This window comes from Opisthocomus hoazin, chromosome 1 (assembly GCF_030867145.1).
Source record: "Opisthocomus hoazin isolate bOpiHoa1 chromosome 1, bOpiHoa1.hap1, whole genome shotgun sequence".
Classification (NCBI taxonomy): domain Eukaryota; kingdom Metazoa; phylum Chordata; class Aves; order Opisthocomiformes; family Opisthocomidae; genus Opisthocomus; species Opisthocomus hoazin.
The window spans coordinates 156,603,833-156,631,553 of NC_134414.1; the positions used below are offsets into that span (position 1 = coordinate 156,603,833).

At 45.8% G+C, this 27,721-nt stretch overlaps 1 protein-coding gene across 3 annotated transcripts in view; it reads right to left on the minus strand.

Annotated features, from left to right (window-relative positions):
* The window catches only part of PARVB (parvin beta), a 55,618-nt gene that overhangs the window by 24,758 nt on the left and 3,139 nt on the right, over positions 1-27,721 (minus strand). The window contains exons 1-4 of one of the 3 annotated variants that reach the window (XM_075443229.1): positions 20,891-20,988; positions 11,410-11,499; positions 9,418-9,488; positions 273-375 (exon numbers count right to left, since the gene is read on the minus strand). In XM_075443229.1, coding sequence (XP_075299344.1) covers positions 273-375; positions 9,418-9,488; positions 11,410-11,499; position 20,891 — 265 coding nt within the window. In that variant the 5' untranslated portion in view covers positions 20,892-20,988. Of the gene's footprint in view, positions 1-272; positions 376-9,417; positions 9,489-11,409; positions 11,500-14,135; positions 14,246-20,890; positions 20,989-27,721 lie in introns of those variants that run through there. The other 2 variants (XM_009931842.2, XM_075443209.1) reach the window with 2 other exon arrangements.

Below are 27,721 nucleotides of genomic sequence, written 5' to 3' on the forward strand. Positions count from 1 at the left end.
AGGGTGGACGCTGAAGCGGAGTCCTGCTTTTGTGGGTCACCAGGGTCCAAGGTGCCTAGTCTCATTGGTGGTCTCCACAGGAGCATGGTTCTGCAACCACGTAGCTATCTCCAACTCAGCTCCTCTGATATTGCGTAGCCTGCTAACCGTTTCTTGTACCCCTGGTGAGACGGTGAGTTACTGCACAGACCTGCGACTGTCTGCAGCTTTGGAAGACATTAACTTTGGGCCCCTTCCAATCTTTGGGGCTGCCTTCTCTCGTGTGAACTCACCTAGCAGCTTTTGCAGCACCTGTCCATCATAAAGGTCCTCTTCAAGCTGTTTGACAATGATTCTCTCCTCCACCAGCACATCATTGATCCAGTCAATTAGAACCTGGAAGTACAGAAAAAGGAGGCAAATGTCTAAAAACCACTGAAATATGTTCCTTCCATTGAAGGCAGTAATCAGGAATATAAAACAGAGCAAGAGTAACCATATTCACGTATTTCCAAGTTACAGAAAAATAACAAACAAAGAGATGCTTTTCCTCTATTGTTTTTAATTCAGGTCTTGCAGCATGGCAATTTTAGTGCCTTCTATTTTTCCCCATTAAAATGCTTCCTTATTGCACCAATTCTAAAGCAAGTAGCAACTAGTAGCTCTGCAACAATAACCTTTGCAGCAGCTATGTTCTCCAGGTCCCAAAACACATCTTACCTGGTTTATGTGAACAGCAGACCTGCCAATAGATGACAATAGTCCCACGCTCCCACATTCATCTCTACCCTGAACAGATGCAAGTGGTGCACCAGAAAGAAGAGCTTCAGAGGCAAAAGAGCCAACACTTCTACTAACAGGAGCTAAACAGACCCACTAGCTAGATCCCTGCCACCAGCAACACCACAAGGCCATTTATCTCAAGCTATTGCAAAACACAGAATTTTGCAATTAAAATTTTGGTCAAATGGCCCTGATACATACAATAGTCTCCATATGCTGACTACCATAACTATAAAAATCATTCAATAACCTGCAAAACAGGAATGAACATAAAGAGCCTTTAAAAAGAAAAGGAACTGAGTTAAGTTTTCCAGGTGCCAAAGATAATAATTTCCAAACAGTTACAGGAAAAACAGCCTTGACTGTTTGAAGCTGGCAAGTTACCTTCCTCCAATTTATTATTTAGAAAATTAAATCACTTTTGCAAAAATAATATAGTTCTGTGGGAAGAAACACACTGTTAAATCCTGCTAAATCCTTGATTCTGTCAGAGGAGATGATTATTGCCAGTCATAGACGTGCAAAAACATTAACTAAAGCAGCTTAAAGCAACAAGCCTCATTTAAAAATGCTGCAGTTTTTAATTTGCTTCATATAAAACTGTGGATTCTTTAAATTCACTTTCCGATTAGATCCCACTCTTCTGCCTCTTCTCAGCAGTCACGATGGCTAAGAAAGTTCTGGGGTTTTAATATACAAGAGATGGCAAAACAAAAGCAAATGAACAAAATGTAGACAGGCTTGCACTGGAAAAGACCCACCCTGGCAGTCCCAGGAAACACGAGCATTTGAATATGCTGGTCACAAGGACAATTAAGCAGTTCAGCCTGGCTGCTGAGGTTCACTGAATCTACCAACCTCAAGTGAGTTTTGCTAGGCTTAGTGTCCACAAAGAAGTTCACAATGCAAACCGAAATACTAATGCTTCATGTACCTCTAATCTATGCCTTTAGTACCTCCAGATCATGCTGAAAATGCTGAGGACTGAAACTCAGCTCTAAAAACAGTGGAAGTGGCAAATTATAGCTGGGTGATATGGCAACCAGTCAATTCATGAAAAGCAAGGAGGAGCATTGATGCTCACATACGTAAATTCACTTTTGCCCTCTAAACTGCCCAGAGTGATGAAAAATAAAGATTTTCCGGTAAGTTATTCACTAGTAATATCAGCAACTTGTATCAAAAGTGGCCTTCTCTACAGCACGTAAAGAAAAAGCGGAGGTGACATGTGAAGACAGATGTGGATAGAGAAGGATGTGCTCTGCACCAGTATTCTTGCCCCAGCGCTCCCCTGCGACGTTGCAGGAACCTCACCTGTCACTTGGGCCATTCCCTCTACCAGACCGCCTCCGCCGTGCAGTTACAGCTACGACCACTGTTCCAGCACAGGCCACCGAGCTGTTCCACTCTCCTACCCACCTAACGCCGTTTGCTGGGCAGGAGGATCACACGGTTTCTCCCTCTCCTTCCCCTGCCTCTTGCTCCCCTCCTGCAACACCTTCACGGCTTGCACTGCCAACAAATGGACAACCACCGCGCTTCTGCTGGAGCAGCCCAGCCTGCTGGCACACCGGCTGCCCCTGGCGTGAAAGCGGTACAGCAGCACCGTGCCCGGGCAGGCACGGCCTTGCTCCCCCTTCGGCTGTACTCACAGGAGCAACGCCGGGAAGCCTGTCTCCTGGCACATGCTCCATCACGACCCGGAAACCATCTCGCTTCTGCGTCACACAGCCTGATATCTATGTAACACACATGGGCAGAGAAAAATGTCAAGACAATTGCTTTTCCTGCAGTTCACCCTCTAGCAGCTCTCTGGACTCCTCTTCAGCAGCCTCTGGATTAGGGAAACTCTCCCTGCCCAGTCCCTCTCCTCTCGATTTAAAGCCACGGTTTTCAAAAAATCATCACATGTCAGCTACCACCTGGCACAGGGCATCAAACCTCTGGATTTCCTTTGAAAACCCCAATGAAAATTAGCTCATCGGAGACCGTAGCCAACAAAAGGTACATGCAAGACGACGCAGCCTAAATACAACAGTTAGCAGCGCTCTGCTCCCCGGGGGGAACCACGACCACACTGCAGGGAAAGCTCCAACCAGCTATTCTTCTCTCTTCCAATCTTTCTCAGCGGACAGAAGGAAATTTATGGTAAAGGGCTGGAGAGAGACATTAGACAAGTTAGCAAAGGATTACCACAGCTGGAAGACAATGAGAAGAGGGATACCATCTTTCACCTTGAAAACCGATCACCAGGAACACAGAGAGGGAATCCCAAATAACAAGATACTTTCTAGTCCCAGATCACCTAGAAAGAGATTTTCAATGCCTGTCAGTAACGTGACTTCCCAATTCCAAAATGATACGAGTTTGACACACACAGACATCAACAGAAAAAGAACTGACAAAATCATAGTCATAGAAGATTTAGGTCTTCCTCGAGATCTACAGAGCAGATTTTCAAAAATTATCTGAAATTCAGCTGAAGGTAACACTCATTAATCAGATCCCACTACAGTCCCTGCAGAAAGAGGCCAGATTTCCAAAAGTCCTTACAAGCTTTGTTAAAGGAAGACTCCAGATGCTAAACTGTTTGAAACTATTAATAAACATTTTATTTTGCCTGTCCTGTGCTGAAGGGTATTGAAGTCAGAATCTAGAAAATTCCAAGGAATTAAAAGGCCAGAAGTACCTTCTAATCCAGGAGCGAACATCCCATTTCCAAGAGCGTAGTTACACAGGAATCACAAAGTGGCTCTGGGTACAGGGTGTTAAAAAAGGGAAATACTTCCACTATGTGCTACTTCAACGTTTCAGAGAAATTTAGCATGAAAACTTTTGGCAAAAAACTGCATAAAAGATACAAATCAAACAAGGTCTAGCTGTACTTATTTTATTATTTTAATAGTTCAGCACATGAATGAAAAAAAATATCCCAAGGAACATCCTAACTTCCTTAGTATTCAGACTACAACTGCAACTCTGCTAGAAAAAATGAATTTGCAATTTATATTTAAGAAAAAAAAATCAGGTGTTTTTTTTAACAGCACATGAAGACTGGCAATTTCTGTAATTAAAAAACAAACAAACCAACCCCAAAAATCTGCTGTCCCACCTCTTGATTTCCTGATTGTGTCTTAATTAGGAGCCTGGAAAAATCCTTCTGCATAGAATTTTTTTTATTCTAAACTTTTACAAGGGAAGTAAAGTACCACATTGCTTATTGAAATGACGAACACGCAGAAATACTTTCCGACTCTCTGCTCACAGAAAGTCAGCTCTCCAGTTCTTTGTAGTTGCTCCGTCATGCAAAGACAGAAGCAGAAAATATTCAATAATCTGAACATCTAAAAATTTCAACAGCTTGACAGAGGCACAGAGTATGGGGTGGGAAGCAGACAGAAGGTACAGAGAGAGCGCTTTTCCTGTGCATGAAAATATGCTTCACTTCGATCTGTCTGGTCTCACACACCTCTACCCATTCCTTCGCTTCTGTGCCTGCACCTCATACATCTGTGGTTCAGAACTGCCTGTTAAGCTCGGGCTTCATTTGCTGCATTAAATAACGGCTGTGAGAGAAACACTGTAGGACTGAGGAAGTGCTTTACTGCAAAGCCAGTTCTCCCAGTGTCCGCCCTAACGCCATGCCTCTCCTGACACGCAGCGGCTGGTGAAGCCACCACAAGATCCCACGTGTAGCTAATGATCTTCACTGCTCCGGAGACTCATCTTCTGCTTCAGCACCTGGAGACTCAGACAACAGCACGCAGGCACATGGAAATGCTTGCTAGGTCACTGAAGTTGTCATACCTTCATGAAAAGCTGCTTTTCTCTAGTCTTCTATAGTATTTGGGATTAGCAGCATGACTGTAAAACTTTAATGCAACATCCCCACGTCCTCAAAACCATGCCTGTCCTTTCACGCATATCCATACTCACATAGAATATCTCTGAACTGCATCAAATGCTCAGACACTTGCATTTGTAGTTGTAAAATTTCCAGTGGTGCTTTAAATTCTGACACATCCATTTATCGCATCATTTTTAGGACAAATGCATGTGTCTGGTTAAATGAGCCATGTTGCATTACTAAACACTGGGCTAAAACTGAACTTTGCTGAGGCAGACAACTGAAACAAAAGAAGTGCTAGAAATCTAGAAGGAAAAATGAGTCTGCCTGGCCGATGTGGTTTTTCAGTTCATGCAAGATGGGTTTTTTTACATCAAACCTCACCAGCTGAAGTATTTTTGTTCCACAGACTGGCTGCTCTCATGGCAGTGAGGCACATTCAGAGTTAATCTGGAGGGCTCAAGGGCATAAGGAGCCCACAGTCACCGCTATACAGTAATGAATAAAATGAGAAGAAAGACAAAATACATGTACACATCTGGCACAATGGGAAAACAGGAAGCCCAGTCACCAAAAACAGCAAAGAAAGAACACCCTGATTGCAATGACCCTTTCCCCCCCCGACTCCTGGGAGAACGAGGAAGCAGAGATCAAAGGAATCAAAGCTTAACTGGCTCCAGGATTGAGAATGGAAAATTAATATTAAAAATTCACATTCATGCCTGGAAACTATTGACTAGACACAAAGCACTGGCAGCCTGCAAACAAGCAGCAAGCTTCTTGTTTCCAAAAGCAGAGCACTGAGCATATAGGAAGCAAGGCTTCATCTGGACACACGTCAAACCTTACCATAAGGACAGCGGCTTTATTTTGGTTTTCTCTTCACCAAAGTGAATTTTAAAAAGCCATATAATTAGACATGGAAAAAGGTTATAATTTCTAGGACTGTGAATGATTTACCACAAATGAGAATGTTGCCTCATTTCAGGCAGTATCTAGAGCAGCAGTGTTTGCACCTGTATTAAGTTTAGAGGAGGCTTTCAAGGCCAAACGTTGCTGCAGTACCTGCTGATCTTACAGAAGTCTTTGCAGGGAGGGAGAGCATCTCGCAACCGTGACTTGCTGCCTTTTGTCAAAGCAAGGGACTTCCAGACAGGACCCATGTTGCAAGCTGCTGTTCTAAAATTTTGCATTCAATTAGTAGGAGCTCTTCTTCATATTTATCCTCCTGCAACACATGAAAAAACCCCAGGAAATCTGCCACTTATGTGAAATATTCAAATACCTTTTCAAAGTCTCTGACTCAATTCCTACAGTCTATTAACTCTAATTATGCTTAGGATGACAACCAGCAATGAAGCTTTTGAAACTTTGACCCTTCAGCCATATCTGAACCAGAAGTGGGGAAAAAAGATTCCGTCCACCTTTACACCCAGTACACAAGGAAACACACACCAACCACACGGAAAACACGCATACATCAGCCGCCTCTTTTTTTTTTTTGGTTTTTTTTTTTTGGTGGTGGTGGTGGTTTTTTTTTTTGGTTGTTTTTTTTTTTTGAGTATTCAAAAGAGAAAGAACTCCCAAACACTCTATGCAATTCGTGACACAGACCACTAAGGGAATTTCACATATTAACAGAAACTGAATTTTATACGGATTCACAATAGCATACGGACTAGAAACCTAACCCTGAAGTATACAGGAAGAAACAATGTCTCACAGGACACCTCTGGATCTGACCACAAAACAGCCCAAACTTACAATTCAAACCCTTACTTTAAGTTAGCTGTGCACTTGTCACTTGGAAAACATTGGGCAATGAGTAAAAGAAGCTCGCATGTTTCAGACACCAGAAACAGAGTATTTTGTGAATAACTTATTTACACATATATATAAATAAAATGATAACTCGTATCCCTTCCCCTGATCGGATTTTCCAGCTTCAGGTTTGTTGAGCCATACACCACCTCGTGTTTGACTACATACAGCGCAAATGCAGTGAGGAAAAAAAGGCTCCTGGCCACAGAGGGAACGTAGCTGAACACTCCATATTGACAAATTGTGGCCAACTATTTTTAGAACACCATCAATGATAATAACCAACAACACTCTGAGGCATAATTCTAGTTCCTGATGATTTTCATATGTGCAAGAGGACTTAAAGCAGGTATTTTAGCCTCCCCAACTAAGCAGCCTTCAACATGAGGATTCACTGTATATTTGTTTTATAAGAGTGAGGAATGAGACTTTTTGTTGTGGGGTTCTGGGTTTTTTTTTTGGTTGGTCTCTCTGTCTTACCACAATGCTATCTAATCTGTGTCTCCAGAGTTACAACAGCTCTGTCAGAATAACTTCCCAACGCTCACACAAGCTCGCACTGACCCACCCACTATGCATATAATTCCTACGGCATGAGGCTAGCAGAAATTAAAACAACACTTTGTAGAGACAAAGAGATATTCAAGCAGTGTCAGCAACACACATCTCTGCTGCTTCTCTGCGCCGAGATCCATTTACCCAACCGCATGTGACTGACGGGACAGAAACACTCAGAATCAATGGTGGAAAACCATTGGCATGTCTAACTGGTGTCCAAAGAGATTTGGCTGGCACCAATGAAATTCAGTCACACTGCCAAATTTCAAAAGGCGTGAGGCTCTATTGCTGCTATCGACACAACTCCTCTTGGAGGGGAAAAGAGATAGAACCACTCTGAACTACAGAAATCTCCATCTATTCAGCTCCTCACTCCTTGCCAGTCTGCGGAGCTCCTTCATTCCAAGCTCTGTGGGGCAGGCAGTCTTTCGTGCTGGCTGCTGCTGTGTAGCATTTAACATGGCTAATTCTCATCCAGCACTGGGGCTCTTGGAAAATGTCATTAACCACTGAAGAACAGTAAACAAGCAATAAATTACTCATTTTTTTTTTGCACTATCCAAACTCTATGGCATAAAACAGGTTTTGCCAACATACTTCAAACCTCTCCTTGCCTTACAGATTCACACCAGCATAACGTTAAACGCTTCTCTAGCTGAATCTCTGTAAAAACGCTTAACTGCTGAGAGGTATACAAATGATTAGCAGTTACCTAAATTACATAATTTTTAAGCAGGCACTCTACAGGACACATCTCTCCTTTGACGACGATCCCAAGGAAACAATCTCAGTTACATGCTGCTCCCTGCGCCAGCCGCTCCAGTTCAATCGGTAAGTGCAAGTGTAAACTGGCACAGTGAACCAGAGCCCGATTCTGCAACGTGCCATAAGCACCCAGACACATTCCTGAACGCAGCTCTAGCCCCGATTTCCATTCCTCCTGAAGGTCTTCAGGTTTTTAAACAGGAAAACATAAATTTGCTAGACTATGACGTCCAGGGAAGACTCACCAACTCATATTAAATTCAACAGCAAAATTCTCAATTTAAAAGAAATTCTGATCTCGGTATCGAGTTTCCAGCATCACAGAGTGCATCTGGTTCCTTCACTGCAACGACTCTGGTTCAGCGAATTATTCATGCTAACGAAGCAGTGATATTATCAACGAAACCACAGTACTCTTTGAAAGAGGGGTGCAAGACCACCGCACCTTTACACAGAATTAATGGATTTAGGTACTAACAAAGAAAGAATGTGCAAATTCACTTGATTTAAAACCACGGTGTATTCCAGGTGAATTAGAATAACAAATAAATCTGAGCACAGCTCCTTGCTAAACTCAGTTTGATGTGGTTTTGTATGTAATCCTAAACCTGTTACTGCAGTGTCCGCAACAGACCACTGGGCTTGTTTCAAAGATGTACAGGTGAGCCGTTTGCTGAGGCATTCTGTGAAGCACAGGAGTGCAGCCAGGGTGCACAACGCTCCCTGAAAGGAATGTGCCGCAGCTCAACACCCTATCTGGAGACAGCATACACGATCCAAAGTTTCACACCCACCCAGCTGCAGCTGCATTGCTGTTTCTTTTTTAAATAATTTTAAAATAATAAAGAGGAAGTGCAGCAGGAAGTATACCACAAGCACAAATGCTTTTTGGAAAGAGATCGCATTTGTTCAGAATTGCCGTCCCTTCTCTTCCTGCTCAAGCTTTTACTATGTTAACCTCAACAGCTTACTGCGTAGAAAAGGTTCTCCTAAACTCTAGTCCCTCAAGATCAACCCCCCCCTCACACCTGGCAGCTGCTGAGGCAGGAAGCCACACCTCACCTCAGCACGGCTGGGGACACCACGACCAAGACCTCCAGCAGGAGTCTCCAGTGGCGATACAGATTCAGGACAATCCGGCTCTTGCCTCAGCACACGGATAAACAGAAGTTTATCTTTAAAAAACCCCAACAGAATACAAGGCAAGAAGAATCTCAGTTCCAGCTTCCCTGTAACACCAGAAGTCTCCTTGTTGTCCCCTGCCATGCCCTTGCTCATTTCAGTCCTACTCTTTCTTCTCCTGAAATCTCACTAACGCTTTCCAAAGGTCCCTCCCTTTTTCCATAAACTGGAGGAACCCAGGTTTACCTGCAGTGACTGCAGGTAGGTTCAAGCTGGCCACTGTTCCCCGTTGTGATAATCACAAGGATGTAAATGGACAATGGAGCTTTACTCCACACCTACCATGAGCGCTCTGACGTTCTGTCTTTCTCTTCTTTCTCTCATTGTCGCTTTTAGCCTTACCTTGTTGATGACCTCAGTTTTCACAGATATACTGCAGTAACTGGTTGTTACTCCTCAACTACGTTCTTGGTAACCAGCTTGTAAATAAGTCCAGATTACTAGTTAAAGGTTTGAAGAAGGACAAAACAGTGATTTCCTACCTTGATCAGTTCTTTGAACTTGGGGTCTTCTTTTGAGTTAGGATCAATCATAGTGCGTTCCTCATTCTCCTCTGTTCAAGCAAAACAGGAAACTTTAGTGAGATCTACTTCAAAAGTAAACTGCTGAAATACTGCAAATATTCCTAATCATGAAGTGGCCTGTCAGCTGATCAAGAAATGACAGTGGCTAGTCGTCATCTTAGGAAGGGAGTATCTCATGATCAGAGTGTTAGGCATTCTCAGACACACAGGAAGATAACACAGCCCTAACTTCCCTAAAATAAGATTGTTTCCACTGACCTTCAAGACACCGTCTTGAAGAGTATAGCAAGCTGACGGCATTACAGTCCGTGCAGCTGCTGAGACTTGGCCTTGCAGCTTGTGCCTCCACTCTCCAGCTCCCTGAAACTTGGTCACACATGCGGCCCCGAGTGTATTAACTCCTTAACCTTTGGCTAAGCTGGAGAATGAAAACTACCACTACTTATATCAGTTGTACTTGTGCATGGGGAAAGAACATAAAATAGATTTCTCAGGTGTAAAGTCTTGTATTTCTTCTGTTGCTGGGAGATGGGAGAGATGTGAGAAATGCCCTCCAACAGCCAGCAGGACAACCACAAGAGGCATGAATATAATGACAAATTTTTAGAAGGGATAACTTGATACAGAAATGTTGGTAGCAGAATCAACTTCAGCTCAGTAAGGCTAACAATCAAACAGCCTTTGGCAGAATTATCTTCACAACAGCACATACAGACATGTGCATGTTAATATGCTACCGTAGATATGGATACCAGTATTTAGGAAGCAGGTGGCATGAGTCTCGTATTTTAAATTTTGGTGCTTGCTTTGAAGTAACAGAATTCTCCCTGCACCCTTCATTTTAGCTCCTTTAGTAGCCAAGTGGTAGCTGTGATTTAGGTTAGACCTGTTCCTTTCAGTGGAGAGCAAACCCTGGCACAACAGGAACACAAGGATGGGTGACTGTCACAGCTACATGCGGAGATCAACATCTCTTCAGCTAAAATAATTTATAATTTATAAATCCCATGGATTTATCTTCAGCTGAGTCTAGACAGGCCATATGGAAGCCTATTCTCCTATTGATCTCTCAGTTCCTTCCAGCACGACAGCAAAGGAGGGGTTTTGGTATGACCATTGGTCAGGCCATCGCCACACTGCTTAGAGGAACCCTTTAACGCCTGACAATGACCCATCTGCAGTGACTTCCTATTGCAGTGCTGGGCTTCACCCCGTCAGATGGGAAACCCGACACTCGCACGCCCCACACACAGGACAGACTACACCATCTAACCGGTTACCTTAGACTTCACCCAGACATTTGGGTTCAGTATTTTTAGGGTCATTTATCTTATTTTTTTAATAAAGACACTGCTATCTGAACATACTTCACAAATTTCCACAAACCTACCAAAAAATATGAATTCTTCTGCTCTTTTTTTCCCCCCATGACCTTTTACTTCCTCATTACTGAGTCAGGCAGCCTAGTCGTGAGGAAGTGACACCCACTACACGCCCAAAATACTGCCAGCTGAAACCCTGAGGAAGATTTGACCCATAACAGCGTACGAATCACCACAGAGCTTTGCTCCAGGTTCACTGATGGTCCTGTCTTTGCATGACAGGCTTTCGGGAGTGGTCCTCCATCTTCTAAAGCCATACACACCTTTAGTGGCAGCCAGAAGAAATCACTGGAGACACTCCTGATCCATACATACACACCGAGCAATCAACACTTTGCCCACATCTCAGAACAGTACTTTGCATTTCCTACTACTCTTTGAATCAGAAAATCTAAATGACTAACACTTTTTTATTTTTAATTTACTGTTTCATTATTTGTCTCCATGACAGCTTGCTTCAGCTAATTCCGTAGATTAAGAGACACAGGTAAAGCAATGGGTATGGGGGTCACAGTGGCCACCTCCATTACTAATTGCTTAGTCGAGGTCTGTAGCATAAACACTTTACCTAATAGTGTGTCTTCTGGATGGATGTCCACAGTGCTTGGGTTCATCGGCGCATTGATGGCATTTTTGCCTTCTTCTTGGAGGTCACTCACTGAATAGCGGGGAAAAAACAGAAAGAAAGATTGTAATAAATGCAGAGTCTGCAGATATGTAGGGGTTGAAGAGGGTATTCATAATAAGAGAAAACATAGAATCGTTTAGGCTGGAAAAGACCCTCAAGATCATTGAGTCCAACCACTAACATCTGGTAGATCTGTTTCAAAATGGGCCCGCAGTTTATGGAACTAAGAACTGCAGCCGCAGTGGAAAATAATTCCAAAGTAACATCCTTCTGTATAGCTTCTTATTAAACTGAACCACTATATAAGTGGCTGAAAATATTTTGCTAGAAACCCAGTTCTGTGAGAAGAGCAACCTCAGAGCGGTTATTTATCCAGAAGGAAGGGGCGTGAGCTTTATCTGCAGGACGGCCCAGATCTAGAGCAGTCAAACTGTAAGAACAAAACTCCTTTTCTGATAGCACAACCACCACTCATCACCACCTTTTCCAGCTGCAGAACACCAGGAACTGCAACTTGCTACTGGCCTTATTAAAAGCCTCAGAGAATCCCAGGGAGACCTACCGAATACAGACAAAAATGTATCTAATTCTAGCATTGCCACTGGCTAAAAACAGATGTAGCATGATCTGGTGAACACAAATCTGGAACTTGTGATCTCAAGCTCTTGTCCTAAACCTACAGCTCTCATCTGGGAAAGTCAGTAGAGTACCCTTCACCAATAAAATGGGTAGCAGAATAATCCTCTACATCCTGCCACATAGGAGGAACTGAACGTGAGGACAAGTACTGAATAGTTGTTTAGTATCCTCACAGAGCTCGCCAGCCAGCAAAGCACTAGCAATGCTCTAACACTTACACACTCTCCAAGGCACATCTCCACCTAAACTCAAATAATGACTATTTATTATAAGCCAAGCTATTGAAATACGTGCACTTGAAATAGGAGATACAAAGACACTGTTACCAACCCCACCAATTCTCTGACAGTTCTGTGTTAGCATGGGCTAAGATAATTTGTGGTATTGCAGTCTCCTTTGGGACAGGTCCAAGTCCCATTCTCTTTCCACGGAAAAGCAAGGACTTCCAAATAAATATGGGTTTTTAAACTTTTCTGGGGAAACAAAAGGAGGAACAGTTACCCAATAGTCACAGTCTCCCAATAAGCACTTCCTTCAAGAACAGCCACTACTCCCCTTTCCTACTGGAACATCAAACCACAGGCCAATCATTTGTGTGCAGTCTGCAAAGGTTACAAAATCCTCCATCAGAACTTGCTTTTTTCCTGCTTGATAGAAGGGGAAAACACAGAGATTCTACCGCCCCAGAGGAGGACAGGGAAGAATAATACACTACAGTCCCCACACCTTCTCTCACGGATACTTCAAGCGTGCTTAAAACAAGTTACCACATTTCTGCATTGCATTTCCAATACGTTAGTTAATTTTGGTTCACAGCACGATGTTGAACTTGACTAAAATCCTCAATTATGAAATGCCGTTCTTACATTCTGCAAGCAACGAACAGCAGTCTCGTGTTTTGAGACCTCCTGGCTCACGAACCGCGTCAGAGCAGCAGGTGAGAGCTAACGCGACAGAACGCCTGGGGAAGGGGGCTGCCAGCAGCGAGTGCGTTGCGCACCCTCTGCAAAGGGAAGGGAAGGGAACGGCGTTCTTCACTGCAAACAGAACACAACGTCTGTGGGCCGAGATTTAACCTCCTGAATAAGTGTTGTTATTAAAGAAACTCTTAACTACCCCTTTTCTGCACTCATTTTCATTTTCTGGGAAAACTCTCCAAACAGAAGTCAGGGAGCTAAGAGGCCTCACGCAACAGACCAAGAGAGTCCTAACGGCGTGCCTTACCCACCCTGCTCGAGGCAATCCTTCTCACCAAGGCAGCTCCTACACTGGGATGCCAACAGGAACACAGCCACCAGGAGGCAGAAGGAAAATCGTGTGGGAAGCGGACACTGCAAGGAAGATTTTTAAAACCCCGCCAGGACTACAGATGCCCAAATTCCACTCAAATCAGACTCCTTTTGGAAGCACCAGCCCTGCTTCTAGATGTAACTCTCTTTTCATTATTATAGCATTGCTGTCATTGTGGGAATGCCAAGCATGCAATGAGGTCAGGGCACCGCTGTTCCTGATGCTCTGCAAATGCAGAAGAGAGCTGCCACGTTCCTCTGGGCAGTGAATACATAGTACTGCCTTGAGTGTATGCTATATAAGCAAAATATTGCACACATTGCAAGCCAGAATACTTTTAAATGCAGCTAAACTAGTTTTATTCCCCAAAAGTTCAATTAAGATGATACACTTGCGTTTTTTTAATATAAAAATGATTTCCACCCTTCCTAACAAGAACACCTTGTTTCTCAGCAATTTACTAAACTGAAAGAAAACATTAATCTGAATTTATGTATTAAGCCCCCATCCCTCACGACACAGAGAGCCACATACAGCCCTCACGCTCGCCTTCAGACCCAGTGCGGCGGGGCCAGATCCCGCAGGACCAAAACACCCTCTCCTACGGCACGGCTGTGCCCGCAGAACGCCTCCCAAAGCCTGCCGCCCAGGGAGAGCCCTGCTCACAGCGGCCGCACACCAGCTCCTAGGCACACAGCTTAGGAAGAGGTTCTTGCTACAAACAGAACGTTTCCTACCTCCTTTTTTGCGCCTCTTACACAGAAGCCCTGCCATCCCGGCCCCGGCAGCACCACCACGTCGCAGCTGAACAGCGTGGGGCTGTCTGAACGCTGAAGCAGCCGCAGCAACTGGACACGGGGCCACCACCTCGGGACTGCCAAACCCACGTTAATTCGGGCACGGTGACACAGGAGGAGGCACCAAGATAGCCTCCCAGCTGCTGGGTCAGGGGGGCCGGGAGGGAGCACTCGCCCACAGACTCCCAGCCAGGCACCGCTCCCCGTCCTTGCCCCTTCTGCAGACAGCCAAGTGCCTCCCCTGGCCTGCCGCTGGCTGCCTAAGAGCAGGCACCTCAAAGACAGCGTTTTCTTTTCAAGGAGCTTCCCGAGAAAGTCATCTCCACCCTCTGGCCGAAGCACAGTCGGGTTCCCCACCGCGACAGTTTGCCCCAGGAACGCACAGGCTCACAGAGCAACAGCCAGCAGGCAGGGAAGCAACTGCGCCCAGGGACATAAGTTTGCCAGGGCATTGCCGATGCCTGCTGCACATCACGCTGCGCTTGAACAAATGCTGAGGACTTTTTCCCTGCTCGCTGCCCCCAGTATTCACTTATCACTGCTGAGCAAAGAAACCGAGGCAGGAAAAGGAAACCGAGCCGCAAGGCTGGAACAAAACAGAGAACCCACAAACGAGCAAATGGAGACAGTTAAAATAATAGTCAGGATGGAGCAACAGGCACCTTTCTAAGAAGAACCTGACAGGTCTTTTAATGCAAATTTACAACAAAGAACAGCTTTCAGCCCATGCTTTCCCAAAACCAAAGGTACTGTAAACGATTAGGGATATTGATCGATTGGCAAACGCCAACCTCCTCGACTTTGTGTCAGCAACAGTGGCTTTGCTGTAAGATTCATCCCAGATACTTCGATCGAATGAGCCATCCATGCAAGAGGGCATTTTACTGATGGAGCAGAGCTGCGCTCGCACAACAGGTTACAGCCATGGATGGTCCCACGTGAGGTATTATTGCTCCTTGCCTGCTCTCTACCTGCCCATTCACAGGTCCCCTTCTATTCCCGTCCCCACAGGAAACATATTCCCCTGTTGCGCTTGCACAATTCTTTGCTCTCTGCACGAGATCTCTGTAAAACATCTTTCTCTAAATCCTGATCATTTCATTTCATAGATCAGTCAGAGGAAACCTGCAGTAGGGGAAGGCAGGAAGGGGTAGAAAATTAAGGACAGGCTGGAGTAGCGTCACTTGGTCCAGGCTGGTCCACAGCAGAACCTCTCCTGTACCTGATGCTGGTTTGTCTGCTCCTGCTGGCACGCCAGCCAGGGCAGTGGTCTCCCTCAGACGTGCCAGCAGAACTCATGCGAGCAGCTCCAGCACCCAGGGAACACTCTCCCGCCCACACACAGAGTTTGCCCCCACCTTGGCCCACTACACAGACTGCTAAATGGTCACAGCCTTGAGGTAAAACTTGCCGATGGTCTAAATGACTCAGCTGGTAACTTACACAGGACAAGCCAGGTGTAACTACAGGCACAGCAAGATGATGCCTTGGAAAGGTCTCTGGCAGCATGAGCTATGATTTCTCCCAGATGTCGGCTATAGCCTCCCTCCCTTCCGGCTGGAGATCTCCTCTCTGAGGAGACCCTCAATGAACTAGTCCTGCGAACCGCCTCAGTACCCCACCAGCCAGCACTAGCAAAATCCAGATTTAACGAGGGATGGGCAAGTGGCCAAGGCATTCAGCAAAAACCCCGAGTACTTCCCTAAACCACAAATTTAAATTCATGAGTAAAAGGCCACTTCTCTACCGATCCTCAGGAAAGCAGCAAGGGTTCCTGGCAGCCCTCCAATGTTTTAACAGTCTCCTGGCAGTGTCAGCAGTCAGCACACTGGAAGCTGCGCTGGCCTTTCAAACTAATTAACATAATTAGCAGATTGCATCCAATGCTATACAGCCGTCCACCCGTCAGCTAGGCTGGCTGTCTCTGCGCACGGGACTACAGGCAAACTGCACGAACAGGAACAACTGACTGCCAAGAGCTGGGAGTGCCACCAGAACTGTCACGGATTCTTCACAAGTCAGAAAGTGGCCTTTAAAGTCAGCAGGAGTGCTATAAAAAGAAGAAAAGTCCCAGCTTTCTCCTTTTATAAAAAAGGGCAAGCTGATGTCGACAATTTGATCCTTTCTACCTTCAGTCTTAATAATTTTAGTGTAATTTTAAAAGATATCAACAACAGCACAGTACACCTCTTAAGTCCTTACCATTCACTGCCTTATTATTAAAAAATTGACCGCAAGCCTCTGCCTCTTACAAAAACAGATGGTAAATGCTACTTAATTTTAGGTCTAGCTATTTCTGACGGCAAAGCTGAATCCCACCCCACAGAAAGCAGCAGCTGTGGTGACGCTAATCGCGGGTTTCTGGATACAGTGCTTTGCTTCGCATTCAACCAGCGCTGCGCTGGCTCCGCAGCACTGCCTGGCCACAACTTTTACACAATGTACTTTCATCTCGTGATGAAACCCTAACTTTGGAAGCTATTAGACTGGTTTGTTACCCTTGGCTCCATTACAGATGATGTGTTCAAGCAACTTTGTCACCCTCTTTGGTCAGAGCAGCACACAGAAGGGAAACGTGCAATGACCACGTAATTCGAACTGCACGGGAAGCTCTTTTCCTGCCCACGACATCTTACTGCTTCCCAAGTTTCCTTGCTCTTCCCAGAGACAAAACCACAACCAGCTGCACTATTCTCAGACCGTGACTCACTTGCCTGCAACTCATATCCCAAGAGTTCAGATAACCACATGCAAAATAGAAAGACCGTATTCAAGACCATTTCTACCCCACTCAGACCAGTGACATGACCATCGTTCACTCACAGCTCAGGTGAGACCTGGCCATGGGACAGATCCCCCTGATGAAGTTGCCAACCCTTGCATAAAAGATCAAGTATCCGCTGGAGCTCCCACTTCCCACGTAAGGTGTCGGACCAGAAAGCAACAGGTCCTTGGTAGGTAAAGACCCTGCAGCGTCTAGCTCTTAACCTGCTCCTCTGGTTGCCTATCGCAGACTGACACACACAGAATTTCCACCTGACACCTAAACTCTTTCATGAAAAGTCGTCTTCAGAACTGTAAGACTTGTAGGAACATTAAAAAAAAAAAGTTTTACAAAACCTGGTATTTTCCAAGAAAAACTCTTGTACTGAAAGATTTCAAACCAGCTCCAAACATAGCACATGCTGATACACCGAGACTCTTTGTCTCCTTTCTAGAGACAAACCACAGACACAACTCGCCACTCTGCTAGTGCATTACTAATCGCTTAACATTTACAAAAGGCTCTGAGCTCTTTTGACAGAGACTGCAGGAGGAAGACAAAGCCTCCATTAATTATGCCAGAGAATCAATAATCACAGGCAGATAGATCAAAGGCAAAGACTTGATCAAATCCACATAAAGGCACTGTACCAAGGGACTGCATTCAAAGCAGAACTGTGGTAATAAAGGAAATTATTTATATGCCTCAGCAGGCAGACAAGGCTCTCATAGTGGCCAGGCTGTGTCACTTACAGAAACGGAAAGACCTAAAAAAAGGGATGAGTAAAACTAAAGGCAACTTTTAGGAAAGGGCTGTAGTAATCCTTTTGTTCAGTTGCAACGAGCAGGTCGTGCTTGCTTAGATGATGGATGGGTCAAAACTTACGCAGACGAGTGGTCTGTTCCGCGACTGCCAGAACAAGGATCTCACCTTCACTTTTGCCAGGGGTAACACACATCTCTAGCATGGTAGCAGCACATCCAATACTTCAGCCAGTGAGAAATGTTTATGAGAAGCTGGGATTTTGTGTTGTTTATGAGGGTGAAACACTGCTTTCAGTTTTTCTCCCATGAAAATTACTTCTTCCTATCGAGTTGTTTGGTTTTTTTTTTAATTTTGGTGAATAAAAGAATCTGCATTTTTTGGCGGATGGCAGCCGTGTTGAGATAGCCAGTGTTAACACTGCTGCAGCTATCCTGGCCAAGCCCTGCAGACGTACCAGCCCTCCTGAAAAGAGGAAGGGTGCGTGGCGGCAGAATGGGAATCGGCAGAGCAGCAGCAGCCTGGGAGAGAGGAGCACCAAACAGACCGCAGTGGCCGCCAGCGGCTTTCAACATGACCAGCACTGGCAACTCAACACCAAATCACACAAAACGAGACTCTGTAATTACTAAGCAGACAGATCTTCAGCCAGTTACGTGGCCCGCTTCCGTTCACAAGAAAGCCGAATCCTACGCAATTCAGTGTCTGTGTGCTGAACCAGTTTTCTGCTCCAGCTGCCTGCAGGGCCCTGCGAACGCAGCGCTGGTGCTGCTGGGGAGGAAGGAGGCTCCTGCCCTCGCCCAGCCGCTGCCCGTGCTGGGCAGCCGTGCGTCCCGTCCCGGTACGCCGCGGGCGACACAACGGTCTGCAAAGCAGGACAGGCTACCACTGCTGTCACAGTGCCGACACAACGAACAGACAGATCCCCCGTCCGGTATTAACCCGGCTCTGGTGACAACTGCCCAGGCCGGAGCTGACCGCAGCTGCCCGGGCACAAACAGCCAGCGACAAAAGCCACGCTGAGCCCACAGCACCAGCTCAGAGCCATTATATTTAACATTCGGGTCTTCTTTCAGGCAGTTGTTCTGATCCCATCCAAGCCTCACAGCTCCCAAAGCACCCAGCCAGAACTCATCTCAGCATTTGGCGACCCGGCTGTTTCAGTCCCTTTCTGCTCAGCTCATGCAACAGGTCTAACACCCACTTAGTAAACGCTTAACTAGGAATCCTTCAAAACACATTCTTCAAGGCAGAAAAGACGCACGCAGACTTTGACAGAAGCTAACAAGAGAGCTATGGAACTAAAACTAAACGTCAAACTTGGGATTCATCACTTTGCATGAAGTCCCTGTTTCTCATTTCTTTAATTATTATCTTAAGCTTAAGTTATGTAGCTGTCTTTATCAGGCAGGCATCCACGCTGTCAGCAAAGGGGCACTCCAGGCTTCGCCTCCATCCCTAGCTGTCACTCACCACTTCCCTTTTGCTGGCACTAGTGGTTGCAGAAGCTACATTAGGGCACAGAGCAGGGACACAGCATGCCTGAAAACCAACCAGGTAAGAAAGGAAAAAAATATAAAGTCAATTTTCACTGTGTAGACACACAAACACTCATGCTGGCCCAAAAAAAAAAAAAAAAAAAAAAAAAAAAAAGGAAAAAACCCAGCAGAAATAAGACAAGAATGGGGGTTTAAAGTATTTACAAAATTACACCTACAAAGGCAAGGTTTTCAAGTATGGAAAAAGCCACCCAGTAGGATACTGAGCTGATGCACTGACCTTGTAAGCTCTGCTTCAGTCTCCCTACACTGACCTCACAGCAGCAATCCCACAGCCTGGAAAATGGCATATTTTTTTAATCACAGTTCCTCATGCCCAAGAGGCATAAGTACATTTTTCAGCAGCTCCCAGCAAACAGTTCTGCCATTTTGTCCTCCCTGCCCAAAAGGGAGCAACAGTCCCCTCCACGCAGCTGAGCAAGGAGAGGTCACCAAGGTGCACTCCTTGCTCGTAACGTGCTGCAGCACGCTCAGGACGCACGCTGCCTGTCACAGCTCAGCGTCACTTCGACCCTGTGCCCACTCCGAGCTCTGGAACCAGCACCTGGCTGGGAGCAGGACCCCACAACTTAACATCGACTTTCCATCCATTTCACGGATGTGAGATTTTTCTCCCCCATTTCCTGCCCCTTGCACTAGGCTTTTCCAGAGACTTGTTGATAAATCAGAAAATGTTTCAGGTAAAGAGGGTCCCAGGCCCTCATGCGTGCATTTTATTTCTAAGGCAAAAAATAAAACAACGTACAGCATCGAATCCTTTACTCAGCTCTCCTAAACACTAACATAGTACACACCAAAACCACACAGCTTCTGTACTCCAGGACATGAAGCAGGCATACCTTGGGCACTTGCATTGTCCTAAACTTGTAAACAGACGGCTTAAATCCCAAAGTCTTTTAACAGAGGAAAGCCAGGCTGCTTCCTCAAACATCACAGGCAGTAACTGCAGCTTGAAAGGATCCTAATCATAGAATCACAGGATGGAAAAGACCTCTAAGATCATCAAGTCCAACTGTCAAACCAACAGCACCATGCCTACTAAACCATATCCCAAAGTGCCATAGCCACACGTTTTTTGAACCCCTCCAGGGACGGGGACTCCACCACCTCCCTGGGCAGCCTGTTCCAACGTCTGACCACTCTGTCAGTAAAGAATTTTTTCCTAATATCCAATCTAAACCCCCCTGACGCAACTTTAGGCCATTGCCTCTCGTCCTATTGCTGGTTACTTGGGAGAAGAGACCAGCACCTGCCTCACTACAGCCTCCTCTCAGGTAGAAACAAGCAGAACACCTGGCATCAAGCAAGGCACTACTGCAGCTCATGGTAACACATCTTAAAACCGAACCAGTTTCCACCCGTCCACAAACTTCCTTCCACTTCCTTCTCGCGGTTTGACACTTCATGTGTAGGTACACAAATGAAACCCCCCTCAGATGATTAACAGCCCAAGCAGTTTTACCTGCTTCAGCTTACTGCTTTCCCCATATCCATAGGCATGAAAAGGTTAACAACCGCCACCAAAACCAGTCTACTGTGCAAATATGAAAACATTTGATGTTGCTTATTCTTCTGAACATGTCAAGAGCAGTAGAGAGTAACGGACTCACTTCTGAAGGCAGTGACGGCAGGTGAGCACCAGAAGTGACAGAAAGGCAGAAGTCTTCTCCAGCTGATAGTGCAGAGCCCAAACCAACTTCACGCAAATGGAAAGGAGGCTACAGCTAGGGCTTGCAATTCAAAGAAAATAAACTTCTTTGCTTGTGTAACATCATTCTGCAGGAAGAATAAGCTGAGATAAACGATTCTGCACACCACAAAAAGCGCACATGTCTGATCGCTGGAGCTGCCAAGCTGTCACCCAGAAAGACAAGGAAAACCCCGAAAACCACTCATATATAGCAACTATATTTGCAACACACACATTGAAGGTTTTCTAGTAAATACTAGTTTTCAGTTTAACAGAGCACAGGGCCCAGTGGAGGGATATGCCGTGGTCCAGACCAGAAGCTTTAACCTAAACACTCTACACACCGCTTTCAGAGTACCATACACCGAGGTTGCTCATGCCCAGCTCTACCCTTCCTGCGTCCCACCTGTATCCAGGACAGTAAAGCAGTGTATTGAAAACGAACTGAAACATCCCACTATACAAGCACATGCTGCAAAATTCAATTCAGTTTTCTCAATGGTTTCCAGACAAGTCATATATGGAATATTATTTTACTTGTTGCTTTGAGGCTGCCAAGACAAGCACTTCAGTGATAAGCCCTACAGACCTCACAGTAAAAGAGTCTGGAACTCAGAGATCATGGTCAGATAAAAGCCAGTCCACGAGAGGAAGGTGCAGTGAAGACAGCCGCCACATTAGATGAGGTCAGTTCTGACTGCTTCTCCCCTTCCACATGCAAAAAAAAAACCCTATCAGTTTGTGTGGCAGGCAGCGTCGTATCTGCTATAGAGGCAGCAGATCTGGTTGCTCCCAGACGATCGTCACCTGGCACAACAGGACCATCTGGAGCACGACACCTTGCACCCAGTCAAAATCCAGTTTCCCAGTGATAGGGCTCCTTTATATATGCTTATTTACCCAGCTAATTAGAGACTCGAGATCCTTGTTCAGTACAGATCCAAGATACATCTACAGTGTAATAGACAGTTCTTGCAGCCTGCCTAATTTTCCAGTGGAACCAATTCACTGTCACAATACCGGGAGCCACACACAGGGAAGAAGGCAAACGGTAATCCTGAGGGACAATTTTATAACCCTGTTCCTGAGGAGGAATATTAAGCAGAAAACGCAAGCCTGGATGCCCTGGTACTTTCTCCTATTCTACCATTTCTGAAGAAAATCCTGTCAATTTTGAAGAGCCTCTAAATCCATCCGCTGGGCTAGGCAAGCCAGAGCAGTATTATTCTATTTTAAAATGACAGAAGTGTCTGCATCTGTTTAATAACACACATGCATACATCTGCCAAACAGACCTAGTGGAAAGACACTTTCTGAGATTACACATTCGTCTATTTAAAGATGGTAAAAAAGACGCTGTGCCTCTGTACAGACATCAGAATAGCTCTCCTCCTCATCCAGCTCTCACAGTCTCCTTCCTCACTCCAAATAAATTGTGTATGCAACCATCTCAGCTAATTAAAAACTAGCAATAAGGCCATATGGCAGCTATAATGGAAAATACACTATTTCTTTTTTCAGGGCATTTCATTGTGGTTCAACCACGCAATGAAAGAAGCAGTAAAGGAGGAACTGGAATTGCAGGAGCCAGAACAGCTTGCTTGTTTTAAAACCAAAATGCAGCATACGTCGAAAAGAGATTTTATAAGAGTTTATATCTGATCGCCAGACAGGTCTCGGGGATTATAAAGAAGCCTTTTTTAACTTGGAGAAACAATCACTGAGAGACAAAACAGAATTCCCAAGGATCCTGTTGCAAAGCCAAAACCAGAACCCCATCCCACGGCCTCCCCTCTCAGCCTAAGGGCTCCGGAGAGGGCTCTGCAGCGGCTGCACAGAAACAGATCATGTGTACAGGACTTCTAATTAGAAGCTTCCTTGTGTGGATGTACATTCCTCCACGAGGAGGTGACAGTGATTTAAGGGCCCGAGGAGTACGGAGCCACTGCGCTAGGCCAGCAGGCACTGCCAGGTGTACACGTTCTCTCCACACCTGGTTTTCACAGCAAGACTTAACCGGATTCAAATTACAAAACCCTAAAACCACATATGTTACCCATAACACTTTTCCAGCTAAACTAGACGTACACAACAGAAGTCACGAATTTTGGATTGCAGCTTTCTACTTGGCCAACAAAGGAGTCCAAATTAGGAAATCCATACCTGAGCAGCCTGAACACACTTCACCCTGGAGAGATCATTTGGCCGCTGACCTACTAGTCGTGCAACACAGAGGTTCCTGTTCCCACTTCCCCGCCATGCTCAGTCCACCCCCAAAGATAAACGGGGGTGACCGTCACCCACGTGAGAACTGCTGGTTTAGATCCCCCCACACAGCCCCTCCTGCGACGGCGGGGACAGCATGCGCCACCACCAAGTGGCCTGTCCTGCAGCAGAGGTCCCAGGATCCAGCACCTCTCCTGAGGGCAGCCCAGAAGAGCCCCCTGAAAAGCAGGAATCTCCCACCGCTCACCCTACCCCTCCTTCCCCCCCCCCACCACAACACATGCCACGCTTCTCTCCACCGCCCAGGGCAAGAAGGGCCGATGCAGCCTATGACAACCACTAACGGCGGGCACACCGCAGCCACCGGGACAGCACGCCAAGCAAGGGCTGGTCCACGTACGCCATACACGCCCCAGGGAAAACCTGCCGCAGACACACACGCTTTGCAAATTACAGTAGATAACTGACAGCTGCACCAGTTGATTTTACCGTGTCCCGAGGTAAAAAACAAGGTTCCTCAGTGACAATATGTATATATAACACACTTCACAAAGCAGACAGAGGATGCATGAAGGAGAGAATAAGCAACTACCAACGTCATCACGCAAAAGAGCTTAATTAGAGGGCTGTGCAGAGCAAGGCATCTTTCAGTGGACACCATGACAGCTGACCAGAACACAGCCTGTGCATCAGTCACATCCAGACATTGGCATAGGTCAGATCTTACTCTGGAGCCACGTGGTTGACTTTCATGGCTCTGGCTTCAACAACAACATACCCAGACCCCACCAGTTCAGAGAACCTGGAGGGTTGCTGCAGTCATCACTGCTGTGACAAGCAGAGGTCAGCACAAAGAGCAGCCTTTGGGAAACAAGCCTTCCCTCCCTTCTTTCTTGCTGGTCTTCAGGTCTCCTGAAATGACTGTGAGGAGTTTGAGGGCTGGCTCTCAGCCTGCTGCTGCAGTGAAGACCCTGCCTCATCGGCGTAAGAATACGGACAGGCTGAAAACACTGAAAAAGGAACAAGACTCCCAGGTTAAGCAGGCACGCACAGAGCCTCCTGCGTCACCAGCAGCAGCAAGGTGACAAGTATCAAACACAGACGACGTTCTCGCAGAGGCAGAAAGCTCCTCCTTGTGATACACGTCAGCGTGCCTGTATGGTTGTGTGTCCGTGTCAAGAAATCATGTCCCACAACCTGACACAGACAACCTCTCAGGTGCGTGTTTGCAGGCCAGGATTCCTAGTGCTGCCCAAGAGTTTTGTACACTCAACTCCGTTTGAAAACTAACAGCAATCTGGCATCCACAGCCCTCGTGAGCGGCTTCGAGGAACCAGCTACACTGGCACTTCCACAGCGACACGCTTGGATCTCCTCAGCTGTGTCTGTGACACCTGTATGCATAAGGTACACACACTAAATTTCCTTCCCATTTGAACAGCAAAGCCACAACTGCTGTCACACCAGTTCCCGCAGCCAGCGGACTCGGCCTCACACTGGTCTTGCCACAGACCACCCAACCCTGGGTCCCTTGCCAACAAGTTGTTCTGACATGCTTTTGCAATGGAAAGAGCTTGCCAGCTAATCTCCCACATCTCCTAACGTCAAAGTATGATCAGCTGCTCAAAGCAGCACATAGGAAAACTCCACCGGCTTCATCTGTTTTCAGATCAGCTGGCCTGTAACAGTTCTTTAAGCACATAAAAAGACATTTAGCACTGTTATGCACTACTAAACCTTCTGGACTCCTGTACTGATGACATGCAAATCAGTAGGATGTATTTATATTCATAAAGAGATCTTAAATTTAACTACTCTTAAGTAAAAAAACAAGCATTTAAGTCAGTATGATACAATGCACTGCAGAATACGCCCCAATCTCCCTGCACAGATCCACCCGTGGGACCAAGACCCTCCCCTTCACAACGTCCAGCAGAGAGCCTCTGCACAGACTTTGCACGAAGTCGTGACTTTGCAGCTCTCCCCATTCAGATCAGGTCCACGTGCAGCCCTCCGTAGTCCATCCATCTCACAGGGCTCACCCACATGCTCCTCAAAACAAACAGCCAGATGCCAGCTTCCAGAAGTCTCCCCCAAGATACCAGTACTAATAAACCCTTTAGAAGAAATTAAAATAAACAGGTATCACTGAACAATTGCCTTTAAGTAATGGTAGACTCATTTTTAAGGAGAAAAATGAGTCTCTTTCAAAATCCTTGCATTAGAACTTTAAAGAAATTCTAAAATCTAGTTTTAGAAAATTGCAGGTGTTGATAAACACCTTGCTAAGGTTTTATGATGCAACGTAACATTATTACAATGAATCTTATATTAATGAGTGCAACTCTGAAAATAAAACAACTTTAAAATGTCTGGTTTCTTAAATAAGGGCAAGTCTCTTTCTTCAATCCACTACTGAAGAGCTCCAGAGCTATTTCGTGTATCTTGCTGCATCCTGTCTGGAAGACAACTTCCAGCTGTCATTCAAAACTCTACTGTCTCACCAAGAGACTGTGCCTAAAGCTGCACTGGGTGAGCTGTCCCAGCCTAGCTGCAGTGACAGCAGAAAAACATGGGGTTTATGACACACTTAAAAGGATGACTCCTGTGCATGTAAAGTTCATTTTTGTTGAGACACTGACACAAACTATATCCACAGCAGAGCTTTTGCCGATTTCCTCATGTTCTTCCCTCCAGAAAGTCAAAGTGGATCGGGCAGTACGAGCAGTCCCACCTGAACGATCTGGAGACAGGTTTTAGCATATGTAGAGCTGTGGGAAACGGGCAGATTACACAGCGCCTTTGCCTAAGGATCATGGCACCAGGGAGGACTCGGGAATAGTTTCTTTCCCTGGCTTTGCCACTGGCTTGCCAGCTGACCTTGAACAAATCACTTCACTTCCTCACCCTCCAGCTTTTCTCCCTGCAAAACAGAGGCAACAACTGCCATCTTCCTCTGGGAGAAACACCTTGCCATCTAGTGAAATTCGCGCCTACCGAGCTGTTCACAAACTGGTGTGCCGCAGGCAAACACAACAGCAAGCGTTCCACAGCCACGCCATCTCACCCTTACGCTGAGCCACAGACCCCAAGAACAACACTTCAACCTCCCTCGATACACGTAAAACCTTCACACTGCTCAGCTGCTGTTACAGTAATTCTGCCCTCTGTAGCGCTCTCATCTCTTGCCTTCTTTCCCCCCTCCTATGGATTTCATCAGGCTCAATAAATTGCTCTTTTCTGGAGCAGCTTCCTCATCCTTACGCCCACCCTCAATCGTGCCACTGGGAAACAACACTAAGCAATTAAGTCTGTTGTATTTCTCTCACTGACTCCTCCATATAGGCTATATATATATACACCCCCCTACACAGATACAGTAACAGAAGGCTTGTTTAGCCAAACACCTGATGCCCACAGTCTTCATAATTGGATTACAAGGAAAAGAAAACAAAGCTTTGCAAGGAGGCAAGGAGCAAAGATTGCAGCAAACCCCCTCCTCTATTTTAGTAGAAAGACACCACTCTGACCAAAAGGATAAATTTTTTTTCAAAGTGGCTTTTACAGATGGAGACGAAACACAGCACTATCTCCTGCAGTATATTTTACAGGGTCTGAAAAGAAGCTAAGGGATCATCTAGCTTACAAACTGTATCCTACTACGGGCCCTGCCAGCTCCCCAGTAGCTTCACAGGGTATTTAAGGATTTTGGAGCTCCTCAACAGATCTGTTCCTCTCCACTGGCACTGAGGGGTTGAGCTCATGTGCAGGTTTTCCTGCAGTGGGACTCTGCTAAGGTCTTTCTGTACTTACGGGTCACCCTTTTTGACATAATCTGCAGTCATTTAACAATGCTTAAGACCGGTAGTTTTCTCTCAAGGTCGTTTTTAGCCAGACTATGGGTTAAAAATAGGAAGGAAGGGAGGAGCCAAACAGACAGCGAGATCACCCACTCCTTACTTCCATAGGAAACCAAGGTAAAACCAGTTCCCCCATGAACATTGGTGTCTGCTGTTTCTTGTAAGTCAGGGCTGCCTAGTCAGTCCATTCAGCCATAAAAACTCAGAAACGTAAACTTAAGGTGTAATAGTGTCAAGCAGACGTTGAAGGTAGAAATTCAAAGGCTTCATCAAACAGTCAAGCAACCTACAGAATGTGACTTAAAACATTGAAGAATTTGACCCGAAATCTTCACCCTAGCTCACCGCTGGCACCCACTTACAAAGCACTATGTCACGCCATGCTGCTAAAGCAAGAGCAGCGGCAAAGCTGTTTACACGCTGTGGTAAATACCTCGGATACTGCCGCAGCGACTATCACCAGCGTACCCAGGAGCCTTATTTATCCTCCTGTCATAAAGCAATGGTACAAACTCACACCGGCCGCCCTGATAAGCCTAACGAGCACTCCTCTCCCATTATAACCTCTCTAAAAATAGATTGCAGCATGTTATAAAGTAGTTAGCCAAAGAAATATTTAAATTTAGTTGCTTAGGGGTTGGTAGCCACACATTACGGTTATTTAT